The sequence below is a fragment of the Pygocentrus nattereri genome, chromosome 24, assembly GCF_015220715.1.
Source record: "Pygocentrus nattereri isolate fPygNat1 chromosome 24, fPygNat1.pri, whole genome shotgun sequence".
Lineage (NCBI taxonomy): Eukaryota > Metazoa > Chordata > Actinopteri > Characiformes > Serrasalmidae > Pygocentrus > Pygocentrus nattereri.
The window spans coordinates 6,707,130-6,720,850 of NC_051234.1; the positions used below are offsets into that span (position 1 = coordinate 6,707,130).

At 41.2% G+C, this 13,721-nt stretch overlaps 2 protein-coding genes across 2 annotated transcripts in view; one reads left to right on the forward strand and one right to left on the reverse strand.

Moving 5' to 3' along the window:
- Positions 1 to 4,248, forward strand: part of cldn12 (claudin 12) — a 7,361-nt gene extending 3,113 nt beyond the window's left edge. The window contains exons 2-3 of the mRNA XM_017719812.2: positions 111 to 413; positions 787 to 4,248. Coding sequence (XP_017575301.2) covers positions 137 to 413; positions 787 to 1,649 — 1,140 coding nt within the window. The 5' untranslated portion in view covers positions 111 to 136 and the 3' untranslated portion in view covers positions 1,650 to 4,248. The remainder of the gene's footprint in view (positions 1 to 110; positions 414 to 786) is intronic.
- The window catches only part of adam22 (ADAM metallopeptidase domain 22), a 143,954-nt gene that overhangs the window by 59,123 nt on the left and 71,110 nt on the right, over positions 1 to 13,721 (reverse strand). The window lies entirely within an intron of this gene.

The following is a 13,721-nucleotide window of genomic DNA, read 5'->3' on the forward strand; positions in this document are numbered from 1 at the left end:
CACTTATGTAGGCACTGGAATATGCATGACTGAATCTAGTACAGCCAGAGATCTAGCTATCATAATTTTGCTCTGAGTACGTTCTAATCTACCAGTCTGTTTTTTCTCAGGTTTGGTGCCAGAACAGTTGGTCACCATGTCTTGCCGTGACATCCATGCCACCAACGCGTTTGCGTTCATCATCGCCATGCTCTCAGTAGGTGCTCTAGCTGTCGCCACAGTGATCCCACAGTGGAGGACCACTCGTCTGATCACCTTCAACCGCAATGCCAAAAACGTCACCGTTTACGATGGCCTGTGGACCAAGTGTGTCCAGCAAGAGGGCTACACAGGATGCTACTACTTTGATGCAGAGTGGTACTCTAAAGTAGACCAGCTGGACATCAGGCTACTCCAGTTCTGTTTACCAGCAGGTTGGTGTTTATTGCTGCTAATATAAACAACAATGCCTTTTCTCTATGTTGTCAGATGTACACTAAAAAGATTAGAACGTATTAAACCCTGTGGTGATGTATTCACATTAAGCTGTTCATATAAAAGAATTCTTAAACTCTGGTCTTGTGGAAGTTGGATTTCCCAGTTTTCTGTATAATTTAAGCCCAAAATGAACAAAATCTTAGATCTTCTTTTACCAGACAGGTTTGATTTTTGGCTTGCTCACTGCTATTTTACAAAATACTCCCAGAATCCTGTACAGTGTAGTATTTTCCTTTCGGTGCACCTCATTTTCAGTAGGGATAAAAATAAACAGTACAGCAGTGAACAAACTGTTCCTCTTTTTCACAGCGCTATTCTTTTCCGGCTTGGCCCTGCTGATCAGCCTGACAGGCATGTGTAAGACGGCATGCTGTTCCAAAACGCCAGACAACATCAAGACTAGCCGCTGCCTGGTCAACAGCTCGGGCTGCCACCTGGTGGCTGGAGTGCTCCTCTTTTTAGCTGGAGCCATTGCCATGCCGCCGTCCGTCTGGTTCCTCTTCCACACCAAGGACCTGAACGCCCGCTATGATAACCTGTTCGGCGTGGAGTTTGCTGTGTACGTATCGATCGGTGGAGCTGGTGGCCTCATCTTTGCTGCCTTGCTGATGTTCATGTGGTACTGCATGTGTAAGAAGCTGCCTTCGCCGTTCTGGCTGCCTCTACCAGAGGTGCCTGTCATGACCAACAGCCTTTCCGCTCAACCACTACTAACCAATGGCCTCCCTTCACCTGTTACTTATGCGCCTCAGCCTTTCCCTCCTGCTGTTCTGGATGCTCCAGCCTTCATCCCTGCACAAGGGTATGCCCAGACCCTGCCTACCCAGCCTGTACCGCCCCAGGTTTACATGGCCCAAATGTCAGTCCCGGATGGATATGGGTCTGAAGCAGGAGCCTCGCAGGCTTATGGTTACGCTCCCTCACAAAGCTATGCACCTTCACACGCTCCCTCACAAAGCTATGCGCCTTCACATGCTCCCTCACAAAGCTATGCGCCTTCACATGCTCCCTCACAAAGCTATGCGCCTTCACATGCTCCCTCACAAAGCTATGTGCCTTCACACGCTCCCTCACAAAGCTACGGTCCCTCACAGAGGTACGCGGGAAACCGCTACTCCACAAGATCACGAATGTCTGGAATCGAAATCGACATCCCTGTCCTAACAGAGTGACATCTACAAAAAGATGGTTCCACTGTATACTCTAGGGGTGGGAGAAATGACGATATGGTATCGTTACATTGAAATTACAAGCTTTTCTTGGCATATCCTTGGTATCATCAGTACTTAGATTAGACATCAGAATTTCGAATATCAAACGATGGGAATTAAAGAGAGTATAATTAGCCCTGCACAACTGAATATGGTGCTGCACAGTTGGTAGAACACTATTATAGGCATTGTCCTCTTTTATACTTAAATATATGTAGATCATAAAATTGTCTTCAGGTATCATGATATTAGGCCTGTGCTGGATAACAGAGAGAAAAGTTTAATTCTTGATTCAGTTAATGCAAACCACTGCAACACACTAGTATTCTCACACATGAACATTACCGAATGTGTAAGTATGTTGGGTGATATCTGCTTCAGAGTCAAGGTCTGTCTCAAAAAATGTTGCTGTTATTATGAGGAGTAGTAGTAGTTAGAGATGTGCCTATGTGAGAATCCTTAAGAATTCATGAACAGAGATCCAGTAATAATGTTGTATTTAACTAACATTAGCTGAGGGGCATCAGTAGGTTTTCATGTAGGATGAGTGAGGGGGGCTGCCTCTTCAGATGAGCTGATAGAGCTAACAGGTGTCAGGTTGGATGCTGATAACGACTCATCCTTTACTACACAAGGTGATTTCTCCACAGAGGGCAACGTGCCAATAGGTTATTTAACAGATAAAGGTATTTTCTTTATTTCTGGTCCTGACTAACATCAGCTAGAGTAGTTAGCCTAGTTAACAGCCACACTGTCTCTGCCTTCTCAGCTTTAACAGCGCTTTTATGTTCAGGCACTCATGTTTCAGAATAACAAATTAGCCTTCCGAGCAAAACTGTTGTGTTTGACTGAACTGAGCCTGTATATTTTCTGTCTTTCTTTGATTAATGTAACAAATACCCAAATAGTGATTACAGTATTGAAATACTGGCATGTCAAATGTAACACATCGCTAGTAATAGTATCTTAAGCTTCTAGACACATCATCTGTGATGTTAATGGAAGTATCAGCAGATATACTTGCAGAGATAATACTGATAATACTAATAATACCAACACTGGAGGTTGTCCAGTCACCCTTTTATACGTATGACGGATGAAGAGACTGCCCTCATTTGTGGAAGTCTGGGACTCCTCTGATTAGAAAGAGGGAGCTCCCTGCCATTTTGGCTTGAATATATATGTACTTTCTTGATCTTTTAGCACACAGTCATTAGACATGACCACCAACATCTAAGCTACTGTACTACAAATGACTGTTCTTTGCACTTATACTCACCGATTAATCACGTCTTCTAATATTAACATGTCAACACTAACATGCACTGCATTATAAACGCTGCAAGCAAGCGAAAACAACACACCACTCATACATGTTATCGGGTGCCTCAATTACATGGTAAAGCCATTGTGTCAGGGTTATTTAACTTGTTTTTGTTGTGCCTCTTGTATTTAGTATTCAGGGATGATAAATATAGCTTAGCATTACTAATACGTGCATATATGATAACACTGTTTACTCTCACTGCCACTGTTAGTGTGCTGGGCAGTGTGAGTGGAGGGATCAAGTTTCCCTGATTAATTAAGCCTAGTCAATGCATTGGTTTTAGATTTCTCCATTTTTTATAATGTAATTTTGAAGGTTTTAAATGTTTAATGTGCCAGTTTTTATATATGAATTGAATTTAAATGTTGTTTTTTCTGTTTTTTATTCTTTTCTAACAAGCTTTTGAACATTTGCCTTATTGCTTGCCTGTCTGTTGCTCCTGCTTAAATGCTTAACTGTCTATTTTTTAATTGCGGCCTATGAAGGAGACAGCAGAGGTCTGCTTAAAGTGGAATTCCACAGTTCCAACTTAAATTGCTGAGATGTAAACAGTCATTCAGAATGGTTTGCTATGGAATGATGCCTCAAATATACAAGAAAAATAGCCATTTTGTTTTCTAACCCAAACCACCAATGAATCTACTCATCTTCTGAGTTGATAATGGTAACATGTGGTTAATGGTAATGGTGGTCAACTTTCTTTGGGGACTATTTTGCCATACAACACCCTGCATGTAAATCTCTATGAATGGATTCTAAGACGTATGGGCTTTAGGCAGTTTACTGGTGATCATTATATATAATAGCTCTCAGAGATGTAGTTTTTATGGGCATTAAACTCTTTAGACATCCGGTTCCGATCACTGCTATGAACCTTTCTGTCTGGGAAGTTACTTTTGAATGAAGCATTTCAAATCCAGCCACTCTGAATGACTTTACATATTTTTGAAATATTTAGAAAAAAAATGGAATTGCCTTTTGGCAACAGGGATTTGTGTGATGCTTTAAAAGGATCTGAATGGTTGGTGCTGTTAAGGGGGTTACATGTTACAACTTTCATTCCATATGCCTTATGGTGATGTTTTTTAAAAAATGAAGTGAAAATGTAATATTATATTTTAACACTAACGTTTTTTTCTGTATTCATGCTGCACACTGTCTTTTGTATGTTTGAAGACCTTAGCTGGACTCTAACGTCTAGTTTGTCATATTTAATAAAACACTACAGATGAATTACAGTGTTTTGATGTTTTTGGATAAAGAAAGCCTGACATTATTCTGATAAATGTGCTCGACTAAGCAGGTCCTGAATCTTAAGAGAACAAAATAATTTTCCAAAATTAGATTTAATTTTGTTATTCTTCATGAATCTAGGCAGCATGAAAGGGCAGAGTATATGATGGAGCACTGACCATGATAAAAAAAAAAAAGGGGGGCTAATTAAAGCTCTTGTTTATCATGAGTGGTGCATTGTGTCTGCTCGTTGCCCCTGACAACCAGAGGGTCACCTGCCACAAGCACAAGTGGCCAACATGACTTCTTAAAGTGGTAGTTCAGGGGAAAAATCAAACGTACTCTCCCCCAGTTTTAGACTGAAACTGCAGGGCTGATGTGCCCAACAAATCATGGATATTTACAGGGGCGCAGAGCTATTTTAAGGACTACAAAAAAGTGAAAAAAAAAACTGAGTAAAAAAATTCCAAGTTTCTAGGGTATTGCCAGGTGGTTACTGTGGTATTTTCTATGGTTATCAGGTAGTTGCTATGGTATCTCAGCTTGAATCTAGGGTGTTGTTAGTTGGTTGCTATGGTATCCCAGCTGCATGCTAAGGTGTTGCTAGGTGGTTGCTGTGGTATCTCAGCTGGATGTTAGGGTGTAGCTACATGGATCCTGTGGTATTCCAGCTGGATGCTAAGGTGTTCTTGGTGGTTGCTGTGGTATCCCAGCTGGATACTAAGGTGTTCTAGGTGGTTGCTATGGTATCCCAGCTGGACGCTAGGTGGTTGCTATGGTATCCCAGCTGGATGTTAGGGTGCGGCTACATGGATGTTGTGGTATCCCAGCTGGATACTAAAGTGTTCTAGGTGTTTGCTATGGTATCCCAGCTGGACGCTAGGTTGTTGCTAGGTGGTTGCTATGGTATCCCAGCTGGATGCTAAGGTGTTGATAGGTGGTTGCTGTGGTATCTCAGCTGGATGTTAGGCTGTAGCTACATGGTATCCCACCTGGATGCTGAGGTGTTCCAGGTGGTTGCTATTGGTATCCCAGCTGGATGTTATGGTGTTGCTAGGTGGTTGCAATGGTATCCCAGCTGGATGCTAGGGTGTTGTTAGATGGTTGCTATGCTATCCATGGTGAATCCAATGATATCCCAAATGGTTTCTTGGGGGATGCTAGGTTCTTGCTAGGTGGCTGCTACCATCTGAGGTGGTGGCTAGGGGGGTTGCTCTAGTATGCTGCATTATTAATAGGGTGTTGATAATGGACTCATCAACATCTGTATTAAAGTTGGGTAAACACAATGATATTTTACGATCATTCTATGAAAACAGTTCATCCAATCAAAAACTCTGTATAAGCACACTGTTTCCACTTGAACATTCCAAAACATCTCGAAAACAAATAGTGGACAAAAATGTGTCAGAAAAAAGAAGGATATAAATCAGATACCGACAGTCTGTCAGTACTGTTAATGTTTCTGTGCAGTGAAAATGAAATAAGACACATGAAACATGGCAGCTGCAGCTCCAAAAATTCGTTTTCCCTGACCGTCTGCACATGCTCGTAATCTGTATTCACAAGGGTCATTAATTCTGATTGGCTAAGGTTCTACTAGCACTAAAGGCTTACATAGTTTCTTGCCCATTAATTAACATGAAAGGCAGTGATATCACTACAGACGAACGCATTGCTGTCTCTTATTCTCAAAACCCCGATAGATTCACCAAAGTGAAGAGGGACTGAGTCGTTTCTATAATTGCCCGAGTCTTTGATGTAACTGTCCCAAGACGAAGAGCTGATGGGTTTAGGTAGTTACACCTCATATGCTCCAAACTGTAATTGATATTCTCTCTTTAATGCTAATACAAATCTGATAGACTATATGTGACATGAGTATGTGATAAAGTGTAAATGCTTCATAAGTGGTGACTCATTTGGCTGGTTGGTCATTTGCTGACAGAAGGCCTTTACTCACCAGTCAACACAGACTGCAGGCCAAACATTTCAAAGCAAAGCTAACTTTGTACAAACTGTATTCCAAAAAAATGTTCAGATATAAACAGAAAACAGTGATTTGTAAATCCACTTTGTCCTGTATTTGAAAAAAGATATGTAAATTTTACCTGATCAACAAGAAAGCCCTAGTCCTTTATCATCATAAAATCCAACAGCTTAAAAGTAATGTTCTTAGCGAGTGAGTGCAAAGATTTTTGGTATTTCACCCTTTACAGTGCATAATATCATCAACACATTTAGAGAATCCAACAAAATCTCTGTACATAAAGGGCAAAACCATGATCGAATGCGCATGACCTTCCATCCTTCGTACTCCATTAAAAACCACTGTGCTTCTGTGATGGATACCGTTGCATGGGTTCGGGAATACTTTGTTAATCTGTTGTGCATAAACAATGTCCATCGCTGCATTCAGAAATGCAAGTTAAGACTGTACTACGCATAGCAGAAGTCAAATCGACAACATCAAGAAATGCTGCCAACTTCTTTGGGCTCAAGCTCATCTGAAAAGGACTGATGGCCGGTGGGAACATGTACTGTCATGTACTGATGAGTCCCTCCTCTCTGTGTTCTTCAGGCCAAAGAAGTAAATCCAGATTAGTATCAGTATAAAATTCAAAAGCCAGGGTCTGTCATGATACAGTGTTTGTGAAAAACCAGTGATGTTATGGTGAAATATCACCATGGTTAGAACGTCTCTCAACCAATCAGCTTGCTTGGCCCGAACTAACTGTTGTATGAAGACGCCTATACAACACATCTTAAAAACATTGCAATATGAAAAAGGGAGTAATATTTCTTGAGAAAGAGGAAAAACACAAGGCGTTTCTCTTTGTTAAATGTACATTTTGATTTGGACAAGGAATTCGGCTTTCTTGCAGAAAATCCTCTAGAATGTCCGGTCATCAGTCCATGATCTGAAGCTCAAGTGCCTTTGGGTTTTGCAGCTAGACAAGCATGAAAGCAAGTCTACCTCTGAATGGTTTAAAAAACAAAAAAACAAAATTAAGGTTCTGGAGTGGCCTAGTCGAAGTCCTGACTTGATGCTGGGGCAGGACCTTAGACAGGCAGTTCATCCTCCAATGTGGCCAAACTAAAGCAATTCTGGAAAAAACAGTGAGCCAGAATTCCTCCACAGTAATGTCAAAACTGGTCTTCAGCTGTAGTTTGGAAGTATCTTCAACATATTCCAATAACATATTATATTAAGTGACTATTATTTCTTGGACAAGTGAAGTAAGGCTCTTTGTTTTCTGTACATTCTGTTTTGGACACTGCCCCCTAGTGCAGAACGCTCAACTTGCATGCAAGTATGCTGGCAGACACCTACGTAAACACCTGCGCGCGACACACGCCCATGTGCACAGATATGCAAATACAGACGTATAATTCAGCCTTAAGACTACAACACTGCCAACTAATGGAATATTATGGAATAATGTTTGGTTGAACTGGGTGTCCGTAAAATGGTATGTTGTGTTGGTTGGCCTAATTGTGATTTATTGCTGATTAAAAAAAAAGCAATACGTGTTTCCATTTTTGGCCTACACACACACACACACACACACACACACACACACACACACACACACACACACACACACACACACTCCCCTCCCCCACCCCCACCCCCAAACACACTCAAGTGGGGGGCACCGTGTGAAGGATTAGGGGTTGGAGGCAGATGGTCTCTCAGATGTACTGGCATAGAAATGAGATAGATGTGTGTGTGTGTGTGTGTGTGTGTGTGTGTGTGTGTGTGTGATGAGGGGGCAGTGTGTGTGTGAGGGTGTGTATCGTAGCTTGTTCTCTCTGGGGAACTAGATCATGAATAGAAAGCAGGTTGGGGGATGGCACACTTCTTTGGGTTTTTTTTGGATCTGAGTGGTAAAGGATATTCAATGTGTGTGTGTGTGTGTTCACAGTATTCCCCATACTGCACCCCCCCACAAGGGTGAGGATTACCCAGCCCCCCTTACTCTCCACCACCACCATCCCACCTTACTCTTTCTGGCAGAGGAAACGAAAGCTGGCACAAAGCATGCCATAATAACACAAACCCACGACTTTCTGAGAGACACAGACACAACAAAAAGAAGGGGCTGAATGTTGTGCTGGTACGGGTGGATCGGACACAGCAGTGATGCTTGAGTTTTTAAACACCTCAGTGTCGCTGCTGGACTGAGAGCAGTCCATTAACCAAAAATATACAGTCAACAGCATCCTCTGGGGAGTGGCCTGTGACCACTGATGAAGGACTAGAGGATGATTCGCTCATACTGTACAGCAAGAGATGAGCTATCATCTCTGACTTTACATCTACAGGGTGGACCAACAACACAGGTGTGTCTAATAGAGTGGACAGTGAGTGTTTAAAAACTCCAGCAGCACTGCTGTGTCTGATCCACTCAGACCAGCACAACACATACTAACACACCACCACCACATCAATGCTGAGAATGATCCTCCACTCAAATAGCAACTTTGCGAATGGGTCAAATGCCAGATCGTTATGACCAGACGACTGGGTTGGAGTACCTCTGAAATGGCAAGGCTGGGGCGCAGTGAAGAGCACCTACTGACTGACAACCACGAACCACCTAAGGCTAATAGAAGCAGCAGGGCAAAGAAGGTTATCCCATCTAGTCCAACGAGACAAAACTTTTGATGATAGGTACGGAAGGAACAAGTCACAACACACAGTGTAACACACCCTCCTGCATATGTGGCCGCACAGCCACAGAACATTCATAGTGCCCATGCTATCCCCTGTCCACCATCGAAAGAGCCTATAATGGGTACAAAAGTGTCAGGGCTGGACCTTAGAGCAACGAAAGAAGGTCACCTGGTCTGATGAGTCAGACATTTCTTTACATGATGAGGACAGCTGGGCACGTATGTGTCATTTACCTGGGGAAGCACCAGGATGCACTCTGGGAAGAAGACATGTCAGTGGAAGGAGTGTGATGCTCTGGGGAAACTGCTGGGAAACACTGGGTCTATGCATTCAAGTGAACATCAAGTTAAACACATGCCACATGCCTATTCATCACTGTGGACCAGGTATACTGCTTCATGGCAATGGTCAGCAGTTTCCCTACTGGAAGTGGCTTCTTTCAGCATGCCACACTGCACACATTGTTCAGGAATGGTTTGAGGAACATAAAGAAGAATTCAATGTGTTGTCCCGGCTTCTCAATTCCACTGATCTCAATCTCATTAAGCATCGGTGGAACAACGAGCCCAATCCTCAGCGGCTTCACCACATAACTTACAGGATTTGCTGTTAATATCTTCACCTTCAGAGGTCAAAGGTTTGTAGCCAATTCACAACATCAAAATCTGCAATTCTGCAGATTCCCTGGATTTCAAGTAAATGTGATGCATTCAGTCAAGAAACTTAAGATGGAAAGAGGCTGCCTTCTACAACAGGACAATGATCCCAAACACACTTCAAAAAGCTGCTATGAACTACTTTAAGCAAGCAAGAGGAAACTTTGAAATGGCCCTCACACTCCCCTGACTTGAACATCATTGGAAATCTGTAAGTAGATCTTAAACTTGCTGTGCATGCAAACAATCTAGTCCCAATCTAGTGTTTGCGACTGTGTATCTCTGAGCTCACATTGGGTTTTCTGGTCAGTGTGGGTCTGCGTCTCCTCAGGCCATCGCTACAACACACAAAACTTTATCAACAGTCTAGTCCAGATTAGTCTAATCACGCAACACATTAGAAACAGCCTAGTCCAGACTAGTTTAATCACACAACACATTAGAAACAGTCTAGTCCAGACTAGTCTAATCATGCAACCCATTATAAAAGGTCTGGTCCAGATTAGTCTAAACACACAACACATATTAACAGCCAAGTCCAGACTACTCTAATCACGCAACACATATAAACAGCCCAGTCCAGATTAGTCTAATCTCTCAACACATTAGAAACAGCCTAGTCCAGACTAGTTTAATCATGCAACACATTTGAAACAGTCTAGTCTAGACTAGTCTAAACATGCAACACATTATAAACAACCTAGTCCAGACTAATCTACTCACACAACACATTAGAAACAGTCTAGTCCAGACTAGTCTAATCACTCAACACATTAGAAACAGCTTAGTCCAGACTAGTTTAATCATGCAACACATTTGAAACAGTCTAGTCTAGACTAGTCTAAATATGCAACACATTATAAACAACCTAGTCCAGACTAATCTAATCACACAACCCATTAGAAACAGTCTACTCCAACCTAGTCTAATCACACAACACATTAGAAACAGTCTAGTCCAGACTAGTTTAATCATGCAACACATTTGAAACAGTCTGGTCCAGACTAGTCTAATCACTCAACACATTAGAAACAGCTTAGTCCAGACTAGTTTAATCATGCAACACATTTGAAACAGTCTGGTCCAGACTAGTCTAATCACTCAACACATTAGAAACAGTCTTCAAAATATTAAAAATAGCCATAACTGAGAACAGTAAATAAAGAGTCAGTACAGGTTCCAAACCATAAACTTAATTACATCATTAAGAGCTCAAGTTGAACTTACACATACCGAGACACGTCCAAACTAGTGACCACGTATGAACTGCAAATATACACTACACCTGCTTGCTGTGTAAGTATGTATCAATTGGTCATGATTAACATGATTAAAATTTTCCATGTTTTCAAAAGGATTGTTTGCCACTGGCTGCTCTGTAAGTAACTACAGGTAAGTAGGATACGAGGTGCATTTGGCTCGGGCCGCTCTTTTGCAGCATCCCACAGCGAGAGACAGTATGGAGGCCAAGCAGGGTTGCACTTCTCCTCTTTCTGCCGCAGCACTGCGGATGACAGATGCATGGACCATATGGCTGAGCAGAGAGGTTTCATCTCTGTGGGTCATTACCACGTCTGAACAAATTAGATCAAAGAATTACCCTGGTCACTGGTACTCATACCTTGTAAGCATGCACAAATTGCTTGGGTCAGCACTAACCTGTCAAAACAAAACCACCGGAAAAGGGCTACTGAAAAGGCTCGGTCATGTTTAACCCTCCCAATGTTCCCTATGGCATATGCATCACGCCACTTCTTTCATTTTGTTTAATTATTTCTCACTTGTAGTTCATTGAAACAAGCAAAATATTGCACAGTCATTGTATGTGTGGATAAAAGATCTAGGACCACATCTGAAAGGCTGCATTCACATTACCAGACTCGATCGGACAAATCTGATTTTTTGTCTTAATACGACTCGGGTCAGAACACAAATGTGATCTTTTCGATTCAGATCAGATGTCCTGTGGTCATAGATCAGATACATATCCAATTTGTGTCCCGTACGACCTTAATAGAAACTTTTTTCACCGCGCAGGCGCCATCATTTAGCGCAAGCGTGGCATCAGCCTAACCTAAAGTCAGTGGTTTATAGGACAGGTCTGAAAACATCACATCAGCCACATTAAGGCAAAAAAGCTTCAGCTTGGTAAAGTGCAGGTAGTTTTATCGTCCCTTCAAGCTAGCAGGCAACGAAGTGACAGGCGACCAGTCATTTCCTGTGGGAGTACGTGATTTGTAGCCGTGATTTAGTGGCAAGAGACACAGCGGCAGAACGACAAGCTATAAGCTGATTTTTTTTTACTTTATGCAAATTAACTTTGAAACAGTGAAGTGACAATCTAAATGATAGGCTCAGACAAAATCCTCAGATGAATTGCAGATGCAGGGGTCTGTACTTCCCAGCCTCTGCTTTGCAAACTTTGCAATCTCAGTGGCATTTTTTGTCCTATTCCCAATAATATCATTCAAAATATGGCCAGGAAACATATAAAATTGTAAACACTAATTGTAGTTCATGTTTTAAACAAAACAGCAATGCATATAGTATATATTTTGCATTTTCTTGACAGAAGCTTGACAATGTTCATGCCCTCACATCACAACAAAAGCAGCCTCAAAATCTCTCACAAGAGATAAATCTCAGGCGACAACAGTGACTTTTCACCTCTTAATGTGAACATACGGTTACAGTAACTTTAGCCATGCTACAGGAGCTAGAGGAACAGCCTTTGATGTTAAAGGAACATTAAAGCAATTCAAATAGGTACTGCAGCGTAAATTCTAAATATTGACGAGAGCTATCTCCTCCCTCACAGTTCACGAAGGAGAGTCCTACACTGTAAGTTGATCAGTGTTTAGGTTTCCAATATTTTATTGTTTGCAAATTATAAACCAGCTAGTAGCCCTTTTTTATGGAAAATGTGTAATTGTTATAATAATGTTGATGTATCTGAAAGAATCTAAGTACTAACTCAGGTTCAAGGACAAATGTTTCCAAGAGTCTAAGTAGGTGCCTTTTTCATCTGAAATTAGTCTGAAAAGTCAGGTGGCACAACCAGCAACTCTATAATGCAGGTATGCAAATGCACATCATGGCATTTTTAATAAGATTAAAAATGTTATTTGTCATTGATCCATTTACAAAGAACATCAAATATTGTTTTTATTGTTTCTTTGTAAATATATGTTAATTCTGAATTTGTAATTATTATTATAATATTTATATATTTGAAAAAATGCAAGTTTAAACTCACGCTCAAGGACAAAGGCTTCCCCAGGGCCAAATGCCTGTTTCATTTGAAATTAGTCTGAAAAGTCAGGTGGCACAACCAGCAAGTCAAAGGGTGCAACCAGACCAGCAGCTTTAATAACTGAAATAGGCAATTCAAATCTTTGACAACATTAACTATAATTAAATGCACAGATATAAATGCATGTATATATGCAGATATAAAAATGCACATCATGTCCTTTTTAATAAGATTTAAAAAAAAGTTTACAAATAAAAAACTATACATTTCTTAAGGTAAAACATCAAATATTGTGGTTTTGTCCTGTTTCTAATTTGAAACAGGTCAAACAGTATTTATTAACCAATGGTTTCTTTTTGAATTAGCATTTCACATACTGGCCCAACGTTTTTTGAATTGGGTTTGTATTTTACTAACAAAACACAGTGAAATTAAATTTAAAAGCAATCTTTACTTTTCACAACTCAATGTCCACTTTCACATTTATTTAAGCAAATTATCATTACAAGAACACTACGCTTACAAAATTGGCAACTCTGCTGCCTTCTTGCTAGAAAGATGACAGTGCTAATGCTCAGTGACAAGAAACTTGCTTATGTTCAGAGAGATGCTATCAATGGGGACGACTGGAAGCTACACAGGAGAACTATCCATTTGTTTCTCTTGTGGAGGACGCAGTGGACATGGAGAGACTTCTGTATTCATTCTCTTTCATCCTTCTATCACTCACTCTCTTCCCCGCTCCATCCCTCCCACGTCAGAGCACTTTCCGGACGAGATGAATAATGCATGGCTGTTGGATCCTGTAGCGTGCACCATACAGCATCCAAACTCAGAGAGCTTACATCATCACAGGCCACTTCTACTTAAGGAAGCTCTTAAT